General features: G+C 43.3%; 2 protein-coding genes across 4 annotated transcripts in view; both read left to right on the top strand.

Annotated features, from left to right (window-relative positions):
* The window catches only part of LOC117997882 (zinc finger protein 184-like), a 64,369-nt gene extending 56,962 nt beyond the window's left edge, over positions 1-7,407 (top strand). The window contains exons 5-6 of one of the 3 annotated variants that reach the window (XR_004675896.1): positions 3,999-4,295; positions 7,331-7,351. Coding sequence is in view for 2 of the 3 variants with exons in the window: in XM_034986410.1 (XP_034842301.1) it covers positions 4,220-4,247 (28 nt within the window). In the remaining variant the exon portion in view is untranslated. Of the gene's footprint in view, positions 1-3,998; positions 4,297-7,330 lie in introns of those variants that run through there. The other 2 variants (XM_034986410.1, XM_034986409.1) reach the window with 2 other exon arrangements.
* Positions 4,539-8,061, top strand: LOC117997915 (putative protein ZNF720). The gene is made up of 2 exons (XM_034986464.1): positions 4,539-7,457; positions 7,952-8,061. The coding sequence occupies exons 1-2, from the start codon at positions 7,298-7,300 to the stop codon at positions 8,059-8,061; spliced, it is 270 nt and encodes an 89-aa protein (XP_034842355.1). The 5' UTR covers positions 4,539-7,297.
* The last annotated feature ends 10,560 nt before the right edge of the window (positions 8,062-18,621 follow it).

Genomic DNA, 18,621 nt, shown 5'->3' with positions numbered 1-18,621 from the left:
ATCTAGGATTTCTGTGAGCCTGGTCGTGTAGCCCCCTACCTATCTCTTCCTACCTAGCCCCACCTGTCCCTTACTCAGTATCTTTGAGGTTCCCATATTAAGAACTTTGTTTTCCTCTTGTGAACCTGTCTTGTGTCTGCTTAATTATTAGAAGGACAAAGAATTATGGGGCACCTGGGTGGCTCAGTCGATTAAGCATCTGCCTTCGGCTCAGGTCATGATCTCAGGGTCCTGGGATCGAGCCCCACGTTGGGCTCCCTGCTCTGTGGGGAGTCTGCTTCTCCCTCTCCCTCTGCCTCTCTCCCTGCTTGTGTTCTCTCTCTCTCTCACTCACTCACTCTCTCAAATAAATAAATAAATAAAATCTTAAAAAAAAAAGGACAAAGAATTGAGAACAGATGAAGAAAAATGTTTTCCTCTCCTACACTTTCATTTTGTTGGCAAAAAATGACCTCCGTGCTTCAGAGCCAAAACAATGCAAAGGCAAAGTTTGGGATAAAGAGGAACAGTACCTTTCTTGCTTTGCGAGAGGGTGCAGCAGTTTAGGGCCTTCAAAACTGCAAGCCACTCAGAGGAAGGGTCGGGGGTTTTGTAGGGAAATACAGTGCTGTGGGAAACAAAGGCAGAAGAAAAATTATTAAATTTCCTTACTACTTGCAGCCCTTTGGCAAGCCCTTGAGGTGGGCAGTTACATTCCTGTAGGGACTCAACTGCCTGGATGTTGACACTTTACTAAGGGCAAGAGGTCATCTTAGCCTGACCCCCAGGATCCTGTAAGTCTACTTTAACATATAAAAATTCCTTTGGAAACTTTTTATTTTTTTATTTTATTTATTTGCGATTTTATTTATTTGCAAGAGAGACAATGAGAGACAGAGAGCACGAGAGGGAGGAGGGTCAGAGGGAGAAGCAGACCCCCCGTCGAGCAGGGAGCCCGATGCGGGACTCGATCCCGGGACTCCAGGATCATGACCCGAGCCGAAGGCAGTCGCTTAACCGACTGAGCCACCCAGGCGCCCCCTTTGGAAACTTCTTTATCTCCTGCTCCCCCTCCCCCTAAGATACATGTTGGCAATCATCCTCCAAATACCTGTCCCACTGATACACATCTGAAGGGTCTCATTGAGTTAAGAGACATGTGGGGCTGGGTAGGGAGCGATAGGTATAGGGCTACATGATCAGGCTCACAGAAATCCCAAAAATGCTCAGGCACAGGGAAACCAGGGATAAGGAAACAAACCAGACCATCTTGCCCTTGGGCATCAGAGGTGGGGTCTTTTTATGGCAGTCACATTGTGACCAACAAAGAATAACCAGGCCCCAAAGAAGAAGTGAGCCATTAAAGATGTTATCACCAGCCCTTCCTCAAACCCAGACTTCAGGGCGCCTGAGTGGCTCAGATGGTTAAGCGTCTGCCTTCGGCTCAGGTCATGATCCTGGAGTCCCGGGATCGAGTCCCGCATCGGGCTCCCTGCTCAGCGGGGAGTCTGCTTCTCCCTCTGACCCTCTTCCCTCTCATGCTGTTTCTCTCTCGCTCGCTCTCTAAAAAATAAATAAAATCTTTAAAAAAAAAAAACAAAAAACAAACCCAGACTTCACAGGAATGTTAAGGCCACAAGCTCCCTGGTCAGTTCTAAATAAAAGACTGTCAGTGGAGGCCCACGTTGGCAACCCTGTCGGGGCCCCTCTTACTCCTGAGAGCTTTTTCGGTATCCTTGCTTAATAAAACTCTTATCACTTTATTCAGTCTCCTTTGTCCTGGAGATTTATTCTTTGACTCCCTGAGATAAGAACCTCACACTCCCGCTTCAACAGGATCTAGCTGGTTTCGACAGGAATTGTGTTTGTGCTTCCAGCCTTGTTTATCATGTTTTCAGTGTGGTACCAGATTCCTTAAAAGAAAAAAAAAAGGGGGGGCTAATAAGGGAGGAGGGGAGGTTTCTCAAAAGAGAAAAAAATTAGTTTAATATCATGCCTCAGGGATGTTTTAGTGCAGCCATTTTGATTTTGTTCAACTTGATGCTTTTTTTTAAAGATTTTATTTATTTGCGAGAGAGAAGGAGAGACAGAGGGCAGGAGAGGGAGGAGGGTCAGAGGGAGAAGCAGACTCCCCGCCGAGCAGGGAGCCCGATGCGGGACTCGATCCCGGGACTCCAGGATCATGACCTGAGCCGAAGGCAGTCGCTCAACCAACTGAGCCACCCAGGCGCCCCTAACTTGATGCTTTTAAGTGGCCTCAGTTTCAGTCACCAGGAGAACCATAGTAAGACTACTTCATATTTTACAGTGAGAAACCACTGACTATTTTCTAGAATGGCTAAATTTCAGTGAAAATATTGAATTAGAATTCTCATTTACTACTGATGGTGATGTGGGAAACAAAGGCAAAAGAAACAATTAAGCCTCTTTACTGCCAATAGCCCCTTGCCAAGTCCTTGAAACAGGTAGAGTGACCTTCCTGTGGGAGCTCAACTGCTTGGATGTTGACTCTTTGCTAAGGGCAAAAGACAACCTTACAATAACGTCCCTACCTCCCAGGATCCTGTGAGTCTATGTTAACGTATAAAAAATTCTTTGGCCACTTCCTTTATCTCTACCTCCCAAGATACGTGTTAGTAATTATCCCCCAAGCATATGGCCCACCAATATACATCTGAAGTGTCTAATGACTGAGGGTTTACTGAACAGAAATAAATGAGCTTTTCCCTAAAAATAGCTAGCCCTGTCAACATCCTGGAAGCCTTGTTCCCAAAATGCTTTGGAAACTTGTGCTGTCTTTATTGCTCTCCCAACTTGGAAGTGTATAATCAGTCACCTGTTGCAACCGAAGCGCAGCTCTATCTGCCCACGGGTCCTGTCCCTGTGCTTTAATAAAACCACCTTTTTGCGTCAAAGATGTCTCAAGAATTCTTTCTTGGCCATTGACTCCAAACCACAACATTCTACATAAATGGGAATTTAAAAAGTACATTCAATTTGGAAAATTATTTACCTACGGAAGGAGCACATTTTGTCACCCCAAAATATGTCTCTTTAGCATAAGGCTTACTTTAGGCTGGGTTTTTTAAAAAATTTTTTTCCTTAAAGATTTTATTTATTTATTTGAGAGAGAGAGAGAGAGAGAACATGAGAGGGGAGAGGGTCAGAGGAAGAAGCAGACTCCCCACTGAACAGGGAGCCCGACGCGGGACTCAATCCGGGGACTCCGGGATCATGACCTGAGCCCAAGGCAGCCGCCCAACCCACTGAGCCACCCAGGTGCCCCTAGGCTGGGTATTTTAGAGAAAGAGCAGACAGGAGTGCCTGGGTGGGTCAGTCGCTTAAGCGCCTGTCTTTGGCTCAGGTCGTGATCCCAGGGTCCTGGGACCGAACCTGCAATGGGTTCCATGCTCAGTGGGGAGTCAGCTTCTCCTTCTCCCTCGCTACTCCCCCTCTTTGTGTTTTCCCTCTCTCAAATAAATAAATAAGAACTTAAAAAAAAAAAAAAAGAAAGGAAACAGCAAAGAAAAAGCTCTGAAACCTAGTCTGGTTATTTTGTAAGAGACCTTTGCATTTCTAAGGGAAAACTTCATTTTTAAGACTGTCTCCTTCTGTGTAGCAGAAAGAGGGAGAAAGTGTAAATCTCCAGAAACTCTATAATCAGTGGACAAGGCGTGGATTAAATCGGAATATCAAACATGGCCTCGATTATTGCTTTTTGCCTGGTCACCTCCCCAAATGCTTCCCAATAGGATCACGTGTGAGTTTTAAGAAAGGATCATATCCGGTGCCCCCCAGCCCAGATTCTGTCAAGCCGTGTGGGTGGGAACAACAGTGCTGTTTGAATTAAATGCTCCAGGCGATTCTAGGTGCAGCCAGGGTTAATTGGAGGGCTTCCCATGAATAGAAGACAGCTGAGTGTAGGCTTTGGCTCAAGGAGGAGTAACATGGTCTCCTGTGCGTGAATCTGGAAGCTTCAGGTCCATGCGTCACACTTTTCTTCTTTCTTTCTGCTCCAGCAGAAGTTGTGTGTGTCTGGTTGGGGAGGCGCCCTGAAAGCAGAGAAGGAAAAATTCGAAGATTGGTCTCCAAGGAGGAATTCATTGTTTCTGAATAGCTCCTGACACAAAAGGCTAGGAAATTGGGCCTTTTCTGCATTTCCAAATCCTACCTGCAGGCGAGCAGTTTACAGGTGAAGAGGCTCTGTTGGTGGCTTTAAAAGCATTTTCTCCTGATGCAGCTGTGATTTCTCCTGGACTCTCTTCTGAAGAAGAACTCCAAAGGAGGAAGTGAAAGAAGAAATGGCCAGTTCTCAGGTAAGCTTTGTTCCTGAGTTCAGAGGCCCTGTCATCTTTTTCTCCTGAAATTCCTCACATTTAGAAGTTGCAAATACTGGGCGCCTGGGTGGCTCAGTCGGTTGAGCGGCTGCCTTCAGCTCGGGTCATGATCCCAAGGTCCTGGGATTGAGCCCCACTTTGGGCTCAGTGCTCAACCGGGAGCTTGCTTCTCCCCTGCCTGCTGCTCCCCCCTGCTTGTGCTTGCTCTCTCCTTCTCTCTCTCTCTCTCTCTGTGAAATAAATAAAATCTTTTAAAAAAAATAAATTTCAAATACGGATCTTTCTAGTTCTGATGTTTCTGCTTTATGTTTACACCTAATTTTTTAAACCTTTTCAGAAATGATACTCAAGATTAGGTCTTTAGAACACTTCTTCTCTGTAAGCCAGAGCCTTCTATCCCTTCTCTCCAACCTGGCTTCCAGTAGGCCATCAACAGTTGTCACAGTGAATGAAAGACCTGCCTACCATTATTGAAAATACTCCCTTGGTGACAGATCCACGGGGAAGGTGTGGGGTTAAAGATTCCTATTGCTGAAAAGGGTCTGGGCCTGCGATATCAGTGAAGGAGGATGGTCTTATTTAGGTCCCATCTGGAAGCTTTATCAGCTCTATGTAGACTAGGAGTAAGAAAATGCATAAATAAACACAGTGGATATGAGGCCCCAAATAACTTGGAATATTCTCTGAGAAAAAAAAAGGGGGGGTCGTACACTTTAGAATGTGGAAAAGATACTGTATCTAAAATAAACTAGATATTACAGGACAGGGAAAGTGTAGGTGATTGAAGTTTGTATAAATCAACTGTATTCTCATAATTTGACATTCTGATTTACTGTTTAGGAGCCACAAGGATGTGGTGCCTAAATGGAGTGTCTCTTGATCGGATGGAGGCCCCCAAATGTAGGGCAATGATTAGGTGGAAGCTGTTGGCAGGGGAAGTGAGAATTGACCTGAGGCAGAACAAAGGAGATAGAAGTTCATTGAATCCAGAGCAAGGGAGCTGTGGACAGGACTGCAGAAGGGCTGTCTGCAAGAAAGTGGGGGCTGTTAATTAAAGGGGAAAGATATGGCGGTATTCATACAGATGGAATCTTCCCATTTTGGGGAAATGAACCTGGTTGTAAGTAGTTAATTGGTTAGTTAGGGCCTAGGGATATTTCAGGGTGGGTCACCTGATGGGCGTGTGGTGTTCAGCCAGGTGGGTCACTGCCCCTTTCCGCATTCCATTGCTCAAGGCTCTTTGCCTAAAAGCAGCCTCTGAAGAACAAACTGTTGCAGGTTCTTGTCTGGTGGCAGGATGAAAGAATGAATCTCAAGGACACAAAAGGGTAAAGTGATAGTTTATCAAGTGAAGGTGAGAACAGAAAAACAGAAGCATCATCATCCACAAAGTGATTTATAAGTGTCATGTCATGGAAAGTGGTTCTTGAATTAATCACCATGACAGTTTTCTACTCTGTCACTTTTAATGTGTATATAACTACTTCCTAAATGTATGGATGGGTGCATGAAATGTAAAAAGATAGATAATTTCACGTGCATAACTTTTTGTTTCCATTATTCTTGTCAACGTTTGACACCTGCTATGAACATTGGTTTAGAGTATTCTCGGTATGTTGACCTGCGTGTCCTTTTCAGTTGACTCTGGGACCCATAACCTGGGTTAAAACCTGATCCCTTGAATGTACTGGATGTCCTGGATATTTGACAAAATATTCACAAAAAATATAAGAATGATGTGTTCACTCTCTTCGATTATTATTATTTTTTATTAATATATGAAAAACTGTTAGATGCTATCTACTACGAAATGCTCAGAAAGGCTCGTTGTTGCCTTTCGCGCTATTCTAGTAGAACCTAGAACCAATTGCTATAAAACCCATTCAGTTCCAAGTCCTCCAAGAATTCCTTCCTTCTGAGTTCTACCTCTTCGTTATTCATAAATGTGTTCCTTGCCCATAGGCTAAAGCCTTGTTAGAAATGCAGAGTCCTATTCCACCCCAGAACTGTTGAACAGAATCTGCATTTTCATGATACTGCCAATGCACAATGTTGTGAAATTCTAATCACATTAGAATTTGATAAATACATTTGTAACCCACCAACACTTTGCATGTAAGAAATAGACACAACTTACAATGTATGATAATAAACAACAGTACTCAATAATGTGAATGCCTACATTGATGCCTTCAATTTACAACTTCTCTTGGATAAACACACAGTATTTATAATGGTTTTGTGGATCATTGCCATCCTCTTACCTCGAAGTTAAACAGTACATGAGAGCATATTATTGTGTTAAAAATTACCTTACTGCAGATAACAGGAAACTCACCTAAGGAGAACCAGTTCTCCTAATATAACTCTACTAATAGGAGTTGACTCCTTGTTGAGTCACAAATAGAAACTACACCAGGTGGGGTTGTAACACAAAAGAAACTTGATTTGTAGGAAATAAGATTACAGGGGATAACTTCCAAAGCAGAGACTCACAAAGCAAGGGGAAATGATTTCCTTCTCTTTAGGGGTAGGGTAGATATTTAGAAAGGGGAGCCTGTCATCTTATGTAGAGCTGGGCATAAAGTTGCACTTGGACCTTAACAAAACACTTCGCACATTAGGTAAATGACGTTTGTGCTTCTCCGTAGGTGGAGAATTTTAGTATTACAATGAGGTAAAGGTAACTGTAGATCACTCCATGGGTTACACCTTGGTCCCTCTGCCTCAAACTGGGCCAGCCCAAGCACATCCCCTGGGCAGTCATTACCTTTTATTGGATAGTTTCTGCTTTCACCACAGGAGACTCTGCCCATGGTGTGTTTTGGTTGAAGTAAAGGATAAGGCGGAAAGAAGAGGTTAAGTCAAATGTGAGATAAAGTTTGGTGGATACAATCAGGCAGTGAAGGCCAGGTGTTGGGGAGTCTAGCTGGTGACATTAACTCCCTCTTTCATCTTAGGGACTATTATAAACTCTGCCTATGGCCACTGGGTCACTGTCGTATTTATTGCAGGGACTGCTGACATTCAGGGATGTGGCCATCGAATTCTCCCAGGAGGAGTGGGGATGCCTGAACCACACTCAGCGGGAATTGTACAGGGATGTGATGTTAGAGAACTACGGACACCTCCTCTTCCTGGGTGAGAATAACTCCTTCCAGATTTCCCAGACCACACTCAGGGTTTTGTTCCTTCCTTTGAAGACTGTCTCTTGGATGATGATTCTTTGCACAACTGCAATTCAGATCACTGCACTAAGGAACAAAAGTAAGGGTTTGTAGATGTAGACAAAAATCCCTGATGTTTGCATTTCAGCTTTAGCTTCCCCTTCCTTAAGGTAACATCATTTCTGTAGATTAGTGGCAGTGCTAAACCCGGAGGGGCATAAAATGGTGCTGCCCGCATTTAAACTCCAATTTTTCGTCCTTACCATTGTATCGGTAGTACTTGGAAGTGCAAGTTAGGATGTGAATATTTGAAACTCCTGCATGTTCTGAAGGGGCTGTTGGTCAGCAGTGTCTGGGATGGGAAATCATCTTTTAGAATTCTGCGATGTTCTCTGTTCTCTCCTGAGCACAATAGTGGATTGAAAGAATCTCCAGCAATAGTTAATATTCCGTTTTTCTATTAACCAGGTCTCATTGTGTCAAAGCCTGATTTGGTCTCCTTTTTGGAGCAAAAGAAGGACCCTTGGGACGTGAAGAGAAAGAAGACTGTAGCCTTTCATCCAGGTAGGTGGGAATGAATGAAGCAGATGACAGAGGTGAGGTCCAAATGTGAATGATGAAGACAGACCTTAAAATGCGGTTCAAGTAGGTCTCCTTGAATGAAAATCAGTTGGAGGAGCCCAGTTTCATGTCACTGTCTCTCACAGAGGGACATCTGCTAGCCAACATTATCATGCTTTTATATTCTCGTATAAGAGTGATATAAATCATGGTGAAGTAAGTGTTCAGGGAATCATTATTTACATTAAAGTAAGATACAGAGGTGTACCTGGGTGGCTTAGTCAGCTTAGCATTCATCTCTTCATTTCAGCTTGGGTCATGATCTTCGGGTCTTGGGAAGGAGCCCCATGTTGGGGCTCAGCAGAGTCTGCTAGGGATTCGCTCTCCCCCTCTCCCTCTGGCCCTCCCCTGGTAATGCTCTCACACGCTCTTTCTCTAAATAAAGGATAAAATCTTTTTAGAAATATGATGAAAATAAAGTAAGATAGAGAAACATTTTGATTTTTAAATAGATTGGCCAGGGAGCTCCCGGGTGTTTCAGTCAGTTAAGCATCTGACTCTTGGTCTCTGCTCAGGTTGTGATCTCGGCGTCATGAGGTGGAGTCTGTTAGGGATTCCCTCTCCCTCTATCCCTCCCCCCACTCCTGCTCACTCATTTACTCTCTCTCTCAAATTAATAAAAAATCCTAAATAACTTGCCGGTTGCTGATTAAGGAGAATATGCTGGCAATTCATTAAAATCTGGATGTATCTTCATTTTAGCAATTAATAGAAGTCAAGAACATTAGCTGTCCCACTGAAATGAAGAGATTTTTATAGACATCTGAGGAAAGTATAGATAACTCTTCTGTAAAGGGTGTAAAATTAGCATACATCCACTTTTACTCAATAATTAACCTCAGTTTGAAAAGCATGAAAAGCACAATCCACAGATCATTATCTCAGAGGAACAAGAATGGTTCTTGAATGCTTGTAATGGGTATTTTGAACAAGAATCATACAGTGATACCGCAGTGGGTTTTTTAGAGTGCATTTGAAATTAATATGTTTTAATTAGTAGCACTGAATGGATTTTAATGTGTTAACACTGATCTGGAAAGCAGTGTTACCCTACACGAACCTCAGCCTGCCCCACGTTCATCAACATTGTACGTAAAGAGACAGAAACACAAAGTATACTTGACCCTTGAACTACGTGGGTTTTTGAACTGTGTGGGTCTACTTACAGTGAGATTTAATTATAGTACAGTTCTGTAAATGTATTTTCTCTTCCTTCTGATTTTCTTAACGTTTTCTTTGCTTGAGCTTCCTTTATTGTAGGAATATCATATATAACATACAAAATATATATTAATTGACTGTGGGTTTTTTTTTTTTTTTTTAAAGATTTTATTTATTTGAGAGAGAGAACATGAGATGGGGGAGGGTCAGAGGGAGAAGCAGACTCCCTGCCGAGCAGGGAACCCGATGCGGGACTCGATCCCGGGACTCCAGGATCATGACCTGAGCCGAAGGCAGTCGCTTAACCAACTGAGCCACCCAGGCGCCCTGGGTTTTTTTTTTTTAATGAGAGAGAGAACAAGCAGGGGGAGCAGGAGAGGGAGAGGGAGAAGCAGGCTCTCCACTGAGCAGGGAGCCCCATGCAGGGCTCAATTCAGGCCCCTGAGATCATGACCTGACACGAAGGCAGGTGCTTAACTGACTGAGCCACCCAGGCGCCCCTAATTGACTGTTTTTGATAAGGTTTTTTGTCGACAGCAGGCTATTGAAATTAAATGTTAGGGAGTCAACCTTCTACATGGATTTTTAACTGCATGGGGTTGGGTACTTTGAATCCCTGTTTTCCTCAAGAGTCAAGAGTCACCTGTATTTGTTAAAGCAGTGGGGTGATGTCACTGATCATTTTTTTTCTCTGTGGCCTTTAACATCATTATTTGAGATTAGTTTCCCCAAGTTTAGGTAATACATATTTTCCTCCTTATTTTATTTTAATTTTTTTTTTTAAGATTTTATTTATTTTTTAGAGAGCGAGCGAGAGAGAAACAGCACGAGAGGGGAGAGGGTCAGAGGGAGAAGCAGGCTCCCCACCGAGCCGGGAGCCCGATGTGGGACTTGATCCCAGGACCCTGGGATCATGACCTGAGCCGAAGGCAGACGCTTAACCATCTGAGCCACCCAGGCGCCCCTTTCCTCCTTATTTTAATTGCTAGAGCAATATGATGCTTCCAAGAAGGATGATACAGATGTTTTTTATTAGAGTGTGGCTAAACAATTTCTTGGTGCTGTGCCTTGGAATTCATTTTGTGTAACCAGACTACCTGCAGGGGTTTGAGCTGACTCTAGTCCCACCCAGTAGCAAATACACTAGATAAAAGCCCCCGAATGACAAGCAGAGGTGACTTCCTCAGTAGCCTTTGTGAGCGTGTCCACTGGCAGTATATTTACCTTAAGCCCTCCTTAGAGAAGATCCCCGCACAGTTTACCATACTCCACTCATTTTGGTTTGAGTTGTGCATTCTCGCCTTCGCCTGGGAACACTAAAGCACTTCAACCATGGACTCTCAGAAAGCCATCTGCCCCAGTTCTTGCCATTCTCTCTGCCTGCACTTAGTCTTGACCTCTTCATGTTGTCCCTCAAGGCATATTATGTACATCCTCCAGGATCTATGACTAGTAAACTTTATTTTACTTTCCTTGTTGTTTTTAATTGAACCATGACTCATCACGCAATCCCTAGGGGTCCTACTTAACAACTGCTAATTGAATAAAGTCAATACATACATGATTACAAGCCATATCTACAGAATTTTCAATTACTGTTTATAAAAGTTTACCCTATATTTTTCATTGCTTGTTTTTATGAGTATACAGAACACAACATTTTATGGTTTTGATATGCACAGAATGTAAAATGTTATATTAAGCTAAAGATATATTTCGGAATAAAAGAATAATTAGGAAGGAGTACATATGTGTGTATGTGTGTGTGTTCCTATATCTTCAGAAGGAGAGGGAATATTGGAGCAAAGAAGGTTTTTTCCAAATTTCAAAATTCATGATTTCCTAGTAAACAAAAGTGGGATAGATTCATAATGGGAATAATTTTCTCTACATTGTGTTGAATTTATTTCTCCTAAATCTCATGTACCTTGGCTTGAAAATCTCCCCATGCAAATCATGTCTTGTTTACCTCCCTATTTCTCAGGTAGGATCTACTCTGTTTTCCTTGTTCCAGTGTTCAGGAACTATTGCTTATATGTTTTAGTCAGGGATTTTAAGAAGACTTTGCATGAAATGACATGGTGTTTAAAAATCCACCTAAATATGGGAGTAATTCCTCACTGAGCATATTAAATTCCATGTAGTTTAATTGCTCCATTTCACTTCTTCCTTCTCAAGTGGAGAAGAACACTAAGTGAGATTTCTTTACTTACTATTCTTTTCCCTTCTTGGAAATGACATCATCCAAGGTAGTCACTTTATTCTAACAGTTTGATTAGGTGAAAAGTTGGAGACTTCATTGAGTCATGGTTGTTTTAACATTCATTTGAAGGGACTAAGCATGGGACAGTGGTCAAGGCTTAGTAGATGTTCTAAACTTAGGAAGAAAACAATACTGTATTGGGAGTGATGATGCAGCCCAAGGTGACATGAAAAATATCTAGGCTAAAGAATTGGCATGAATTCTTCATGTTGGGAGAGGACACCTGTCCAAGGCGGCACTACTGAGTCTAAACTTAGAAAGATTAATTTCACTTGTTTTCCTTCCAAATCTTCTCCAGTTTTTCCATGTCCTTCTCTCCTTTATGACCTAAGGCAACACAGCTGTCCTCCTTTCCTATGTTACGGAGACTGCCTTGTCACTGCTCTCTCCCTCCCACACAGGCTCCACAGCCCCTTGTCGGTTGTTAGGAGCAGCTTTAAATTTTTAATTGAATGGGAAGTGGTTGGTAACTGGATCATTTGAGACCATATGTAAGATTTAAATCGTATGCCATCACCACATCCTTGGTAGAATAGGAAAACACCATCAATGGGCCACAGGATTACTTCAGGCACTTGGTACTAAGAGTTGTGAGGACAGATAAAACATGATGATGGTATCCTTCGAGAGGGAGATAAGGCTTACTAAAGCAAATATGGGCAATTGTAAGAGATTTGATTTATTTACTTATTTGAGAAAGTGGAGGGGGGAGAGAGTGAGAGTGAGAACAGGGGTAGAAGGAGGGGCAGAGGCAGAGGGAGAGGGAGAAGCAGACTCCCCCTGAGCCTGGGATCATGACCTGAGCTGAATGCATACGCGCAACTGACTGAGGCACGTAGGTGCCCCTGGAAAACTCTTGTAATGTGGGGGAAAGAACTGGTAGAGAGGTCCCTTTGGTCACTGCAAGGTCTTAAGAAGCTTCTGGTTGGGGGCGCCTGGGTGGCTCAGTCATTAAGCATCTGCCTTCAGCTCAGGTGGTCCTGGGATCAAGCCCCGCATCGGTCTCCCTGCTCAGCGGGAAGCCTGCTTCTCCCTCTCCCACTCCCCCTGCTTGTGTTCCCTCTGTCGCTGTCACGCTCTCTCTCTGTCAAAATAAATCTTGGGAAAAAAAAAAAGGAATCTTCTGGTGATGACAAATGTCACAGAGTTGGGGACTTGGGAAATGTGGTAGTTTTCTGGGATTCAGGGATGTCAGATCCTTTACTCATGATTTCATGAATTCTCTGGTGGTTCTGAGGGCCAGGTGCTATTGGGTGACAGATTAACTGTACCTTTCCAGGTATAGGGATGGGAGTGGGTGGAGAGAGGATATTTGTGGGCATAGATTCAAGACGTCATTTGACTGAGTTGACGCTGAAGATGAAGAAGGCTTTTTGGATACTACTAGGCAGAAGCAGCAAGGCTGTGGTCGCACGAAACTCTGGTGTCCCAGGTATATAACCGTAACATAGGTCTGATTCACTGTACATGAATGACATTCCAGGGATGCTGACCCACAGCTGGCAGGGACCTTCCTCACTTCCACTCAGCCCGTTGATGAATCTAGTCCTGTACTCAGCACTGTGTGCAGGGCACTGATTACCTGAGGAGCAGATCATGAGTCCCCTGCAGTGAGCATGTCTGCTTCAGACATTCCGCCCAGTTTTTAGTCTTTTTTCTTTTTCTTTTTTTTTTTAAGATTTTATTTATTTGACAGAGAGAGACACAGCGAGAGAGGGATCACAAGCAGGGGGAGTGGGAGAGGGAGAAGCAGGCTTCCCACGGAGCAGGGAGCCCGATGCAGGGCTCAATCCCAGGACCCTGGGATCATGACCTGAGCCGAAGGCAGACGCTTAATGACTGAGTCGCCCAGGCGCCCCAAGAGGATTTTTATCATTTGTAGAAACTGATAAATTTGGGTAGTATGTTATACTCATATGTCACAGTGGTTCAATTGAAGGATGATAATGCATTTTTCAGTACCTGTTACTTTGTGTGAAGATACACCATGAAAAAGTTGAAGTGTACTTAGAGAAAAGATGTGTACTTTGTGTTAGGTACATAGTGAGTAGATAGATGCTCATGTTGCATAAAACGACTCAGACACCCTAGAGTGTACTCTGATTCCATTTCTTCCCTCTGGTATTGTCTACCTATAGGCATCGTGTTTATTCTTGCTCTCTCATGGCCCCAAGATACCTGCCCCCCCACCAGGCATCAAACTGTGTTCCTTGCAGCCAAGAAGGCAGCGTAAGTCTGATAGGACTTAGGGAATTTGATCTGAAGCCTTTCTGTTCTCATTCGGGGAAAGCCATCCTCCGCACGGCACTCTTCCCTCCATGTCATTGAGCATAACTCATCCTTATATGGGCCAGTTTAAGTAGCCATGTATATGTGTAGGGCAGGTGGCCATGTAAGGCGTTTGTGAATGGCTCTTGTTCTCTGATCTGTTTCACAGCTTATGACAGAAAGGCAATCACACATTGCACTGAAACTAGCTCTTTCGTAAAGGCCCTGAGATTTAGCCTATCCTCATCTTAATGCACAGGGCGTTTATTCTGCATCCAAATGGAGTACTAATTAAAGGTCCTTCAGCGTGCAGTATTTATGGTCTTAGGGTAAAATCATCAAATACAGCATCATAGTGAGAATGCTATATTCAATGCCATTAGAATATAACATGTATTAAAGTCTTGTATGCATTTCATAACTTCGTAAAATATGTAAATAAGTTCCAGTTCACTTGAATTTGGATGGCTTTCATTCTAGAATGTGAACAGAAGTGTTTGGGGTGATCCCATGAAGCTCGAGGAAGGTATTGAGAGAAGGGAGAGATGGAAGGACAAGGTAGACTGTGTGAGAGTCAAATTCATTTATGATTAAAGAAAACGTGCCTTGTGTAGGTTGTGTGTGTTTGTCCCAACGCTAGTGTGACCATAGACAGACAGTTTCTAGAGTGACATATCTGTGGACAAGTTGCAGATGACCTGTGACTTAGTTACTACAGAGGTAGTCAAATTTAGCCCATGTCAGAATCACCAGGAACAGTAGTAAATGTTGGATTGCTGGGTCTATCACCTCATCACCATGTCAGTAGTTCTGGGGTGCAGTCTCCCAAATTTCCTTACACTTTCTCGGGTGCCTGTCTAGAGAACTCACTTTCAGAACCAATGTCTGGGCACACGTGTATGCTTACGTTCTTCAGTAAGGAGGTTAGCCTATGTAGACGGCAGTCAGTTACACGGGTCTGGAGTCCTGGTTCTCCAGGTGTGAAAGTAGACTCATGTATGTGCTGTACCTTTCCTGTGTCTTTACCTTGGACACCTGAACTCTGTGTCTGGTTCTCCATAGTCAAGCAGAATGCCACTCGGGCTGTGTGTCTGGTTTGGGCTGAAAATTTCACTTTGAAGTCTCGGTTCACAGAGGCTGTTTGTGTGTGAAGACTTCGGGTGAACCACTGAGTGTCAGAGAGGAAAGCGAATCCAAGCACAGGTCGCCTTCTGGAAGGGCATTTGACCTCTGTGCATCATCTTGATGTGTAGGGTATCCAGATTCAAACCCTGATTCTACTAATAATTGAGTAGATCAGTAAACCTTCTTTGAACTAAATCCTTTGTGTTAGTAAAAGGACAACGATATTAGCACTAACCCACAAAATCAAGAACTTTAAATACATTACAGTAGATAAAAAGCATCAGTAACACGGGACATACATTGTACATACTACGCAAAGGAACATGGCAGGCTTTAGTGACTATTTTGGTTTTTACTTTTTATGAGAAAGGTAGCCCACAAGTCATGTTTCATGCTGAATCCTTTCTATCTGAATGTGAATATTGAACTTCGGAAAATAATCAAATAGCCTTTGTGCTTTGAAAATTGGACTGATTTGACTGGGCCAAATTTTCATTGGAATACTGCAGAATTTCTCACTGTTGTATCCATACCTTTTCCTTTACTTAAATGGAATGAAAGCAAGTTTGAGAGGTTTTTTTTTTTCCCTTCCTTAAGGATTTGTTTGTTTATTTGATAGAGAGAGCACAGGCAGGTGGGGCAGAGGGAAAAGAGGAGAGAATCCAAAGCAGACTCTGCTCAGCATGAAGCCCAAGGCAGTGCCTGATCTCAGGACCCTGAGATGAGGGCCTGAGCAGAAACCAAGAGTTGGAAAGTTAACCAGCTGCACCACCCAGATGCCCCAAGTTTGAGAGGTTTTATTCCCAGTCATCTGAATGTAGCCAATTATTTGTCATTCCTTCTAGAGGAACCCTAGGGATTATGACAGCTTCTCATTTAAAATATTTGCGATGATTTCAATGTCAGCTTATTTTCTGCATTCACAGAGGGCCAGACCTGTGTCTGTTGACAACTGTGGGCCCCTGCGCGGTTGCCAAGCCAATGCTGGCTAGTCCCTGGTCCAGTGGGACCAGAGGTTATGTTCAAAGGTTTGCAGGACGGAAGGCCATTCTCTGTTGGTGGGCAGTGCTATAGGCAACACTCTGTGACTGCCTGGGTTCATGGTTCAAATTCCTGGTCATGAAGAGTAAGAGGTTGTACTCAATACTTGGGCAATGCTGATGGCTTGGCTTTCTCCCCAAGTAGACCTAAAAGATAGGCTCTGGGATTGCCCAGGGTCTTTGTTCAGGTTTCCTGATGGGGCAGGAGTGTAGGCTATGTTCAGCAGTGGAGGTTATGATCAGCAGTGGGAAGTGACTTCCAACTTGGATGCCTGCCCAGACGGGGCCATCAAATGGCCTCCATGCTCTAGTTCAACCTACTGGCTGGAGCTCCAAGTCAGGTACACCTACTGACAGAGCTCCTTGACTGGGTGGGTCCATCTCAGCTCTGCAAGTGGGCAGAGTCACTGGGATCTCCGATTGGGTGTCACTCCAGAGTGGAAGACAGTCTGGTCTGGCAGTCTTCCAAGATCTGAACACTGGTTGCCTTAAGCCTTACCCACCTTCTCTGTGTCTATATGATCCACAGTGGTCCAGCACCACAGATTTCCCCAGGGATCCCCATGAGGTCAGACCTGAGTGGGCCACCGAGGCAGTGGCCTGCCATTTGAGGAATGTTGGAGGCCCACTTTGGGCTCTTCTTGGTGGAGTAATCATAGTTCTCCGTGGTCCCTCATGGTGGGACACTGTGCTGGCCCACTGTGTGGTCATAGTGAAACTCCTCCTTTTAACTTTCTCATGCTGTCCTTGTTGATCTCTGTGGCGGTCTGGGGTTTGCTTCAGTCTCGACACCCATGAGTCCTGAGAATTGCCCAGTGATGTCTTATATGAATAGTTGCTCTAGAGCTTATTATGAGAAGTACGGAAGTGGGATCTACTTATGTCACCATCTTGATGGTGTCAACCCTCTGTGATGAATATTGTTATGTCTCACAAGGGAAAAATAATGTTTTGCTATATACAAGTATGTATATGTATATATGTTTTTATATGTGTATAAATATGCATACACAAAAATTGTGTTACCCATGAAGTAGAAAAGAGTATACATTTAGATACTGAAAAGTAACACTACTAAGAAGAATGAAAACATTCTCTCTCTCAAATAAATAAATAAAATCTTCAAAAAAAAAAAAAAGGGCGCCTGGGTGGCTCAGTTGGTTAAGTGACTGCCTTCGGCTCAGGTCATGATCCTGGATTCCCAGGATCGAGTCCCACGTCGGGCTCCCTGCTCAGCAGGGAGTCTGCTTCTCTCTCTGACCCTCCCCCCTCTCATGCTATCTCATTCTCTCTCTCAAATAAATAAATAAAATCTTTAAAAAAAAAAAAAGAAGAATGAAAAAAATCCTTTGGTGTTAAAGATTATTCATTATGATACTTATTTTTGCCATGCTGCATGTTTGATTGGTTATCACTACATGGTTTGTTTTTCATTTTGGTTTTTCCAATTTCATCCTCATGTTTTAGTTACAGCTCTAGGAAAATTCCAATGGAATATATTCAAGGAAAGTTTAGTGTTACCAGGAACAATTGGTGTATTTATGTTTAATATTCTAATGGAGATACTGGGGTTTGGAAGTACCACGTTGTTTTAATATTTTTCCTTATACCCTATCTATTTTTTAAAAATTTTTCATGTGTTTTAAGGAAATAATTCTACATTTCATTCTTTTTGTGAATATTGTATACCTAGTACCATAGTGTTTTCGCTATTATTAACATATAGCATGAAAATCTAGTCACAGTGTGAAGTTACTTCCTAACTTTAATTTCAACTTGTCATTATATCTACGTTATGACACTTGTCTTTTAACATACATTATTTTTTAATGATTTTTCTTAAAAGGAAAGTCAGATAAGCAGATCTTAGGTTAACAGCTCAGTGGGATTTCACAAACGGATCACATCTCTATAATCCAATGAGATCAAGAAACAGAATATTGTTTGTCCTCTAAAATTCCCCTTTGGGGGGCACCTGGGTGGCTCAGTCGTTAAGTGTCTGCCTTCAGCTCAGGTCATGATCCCAGGATCCTGGGATCGAGCCCTGCGTCGGGCTCCCTGCTCGGCGGGAAGCCTGCTTCTCATTCCCTCTCTCGCTGTGTCTCTCTCTGTCAAATAAATAAATAAAATCTAAAATAAAATAAAGTTCCCCTTGTGCTCCTCAGTAACTTTCCACAAAGCTCAGCACCCCTTTAACTCGTAAGGCAATGGATTCCTGTCCTGGTTTTTGTAGTTTATGTAAACGCAGTCAGGCAGTGGGAACTGACTGGAACTCTTTTGTAATTGGAAATTTTTTTCTTTCCATCTATTGCTTGTGAATTTATTTGTATTACTGCACGTTGTAGTGCACCATTCATTAGAGTTGGATGGATCCATTTCCATTATGTGACTATCAATTGGCTGCAGCATTCTACTATTAATAGGCGAGTGGATGGTTCTAAGTCTACGACTGTCATGACTAGTACTGGCGTGTAAAATCTATAATTTGTCTTTTAATGAAGCATGTATAAATACCTGCTGTCGGGTGCCTGGGTGGCTCAGTCGTTAAGCGTCTGCCTTCGGCTCAGGTCATGATCCCAGGGTCCTGGGATCGAGTCCCACATCGGGCTTCCCGCTCTGCGGGAAGCCTGCTTCTCCCTCTCCCACTCCCCCTGCTTGTG

This window comes from Mirounga leonina, unplaced genomic scaffold (assembly GCF_011800145.1).
Source record: "Mirounga leonina isolate KUSES-001 unplaced genomic scaffold, KU_Mleo_1.0 Mir_376, whole genome shotgun sequence".
Taxonomy (NCBI): Eukaryota; Metazoa; Chordata; class Mammalia; order Carnivora; family Phocidae; genus Mirounga; species Mirounga leonina.
This window is presented reverse-complemented; position numbering and strand designations above follow the sequence as displayed.

Excerpts from the sequence above, each read along its gene's own strand:
- LOC117997915 (XM_034986464.1), top strand. The coding sequence starts at position 7,298 with ATGGCCACTGGGTCACTGTCGTATTTATTGCAGGGACTGCTGACATTC. Across the intron at positions 7,458-7,951 it reads CGGACACCTCCTCTTCCTGG|GTCTCATTGTGTCAAAGCCT; the intron begins GTGAGAATAACT and ends TCTATTAACCAG.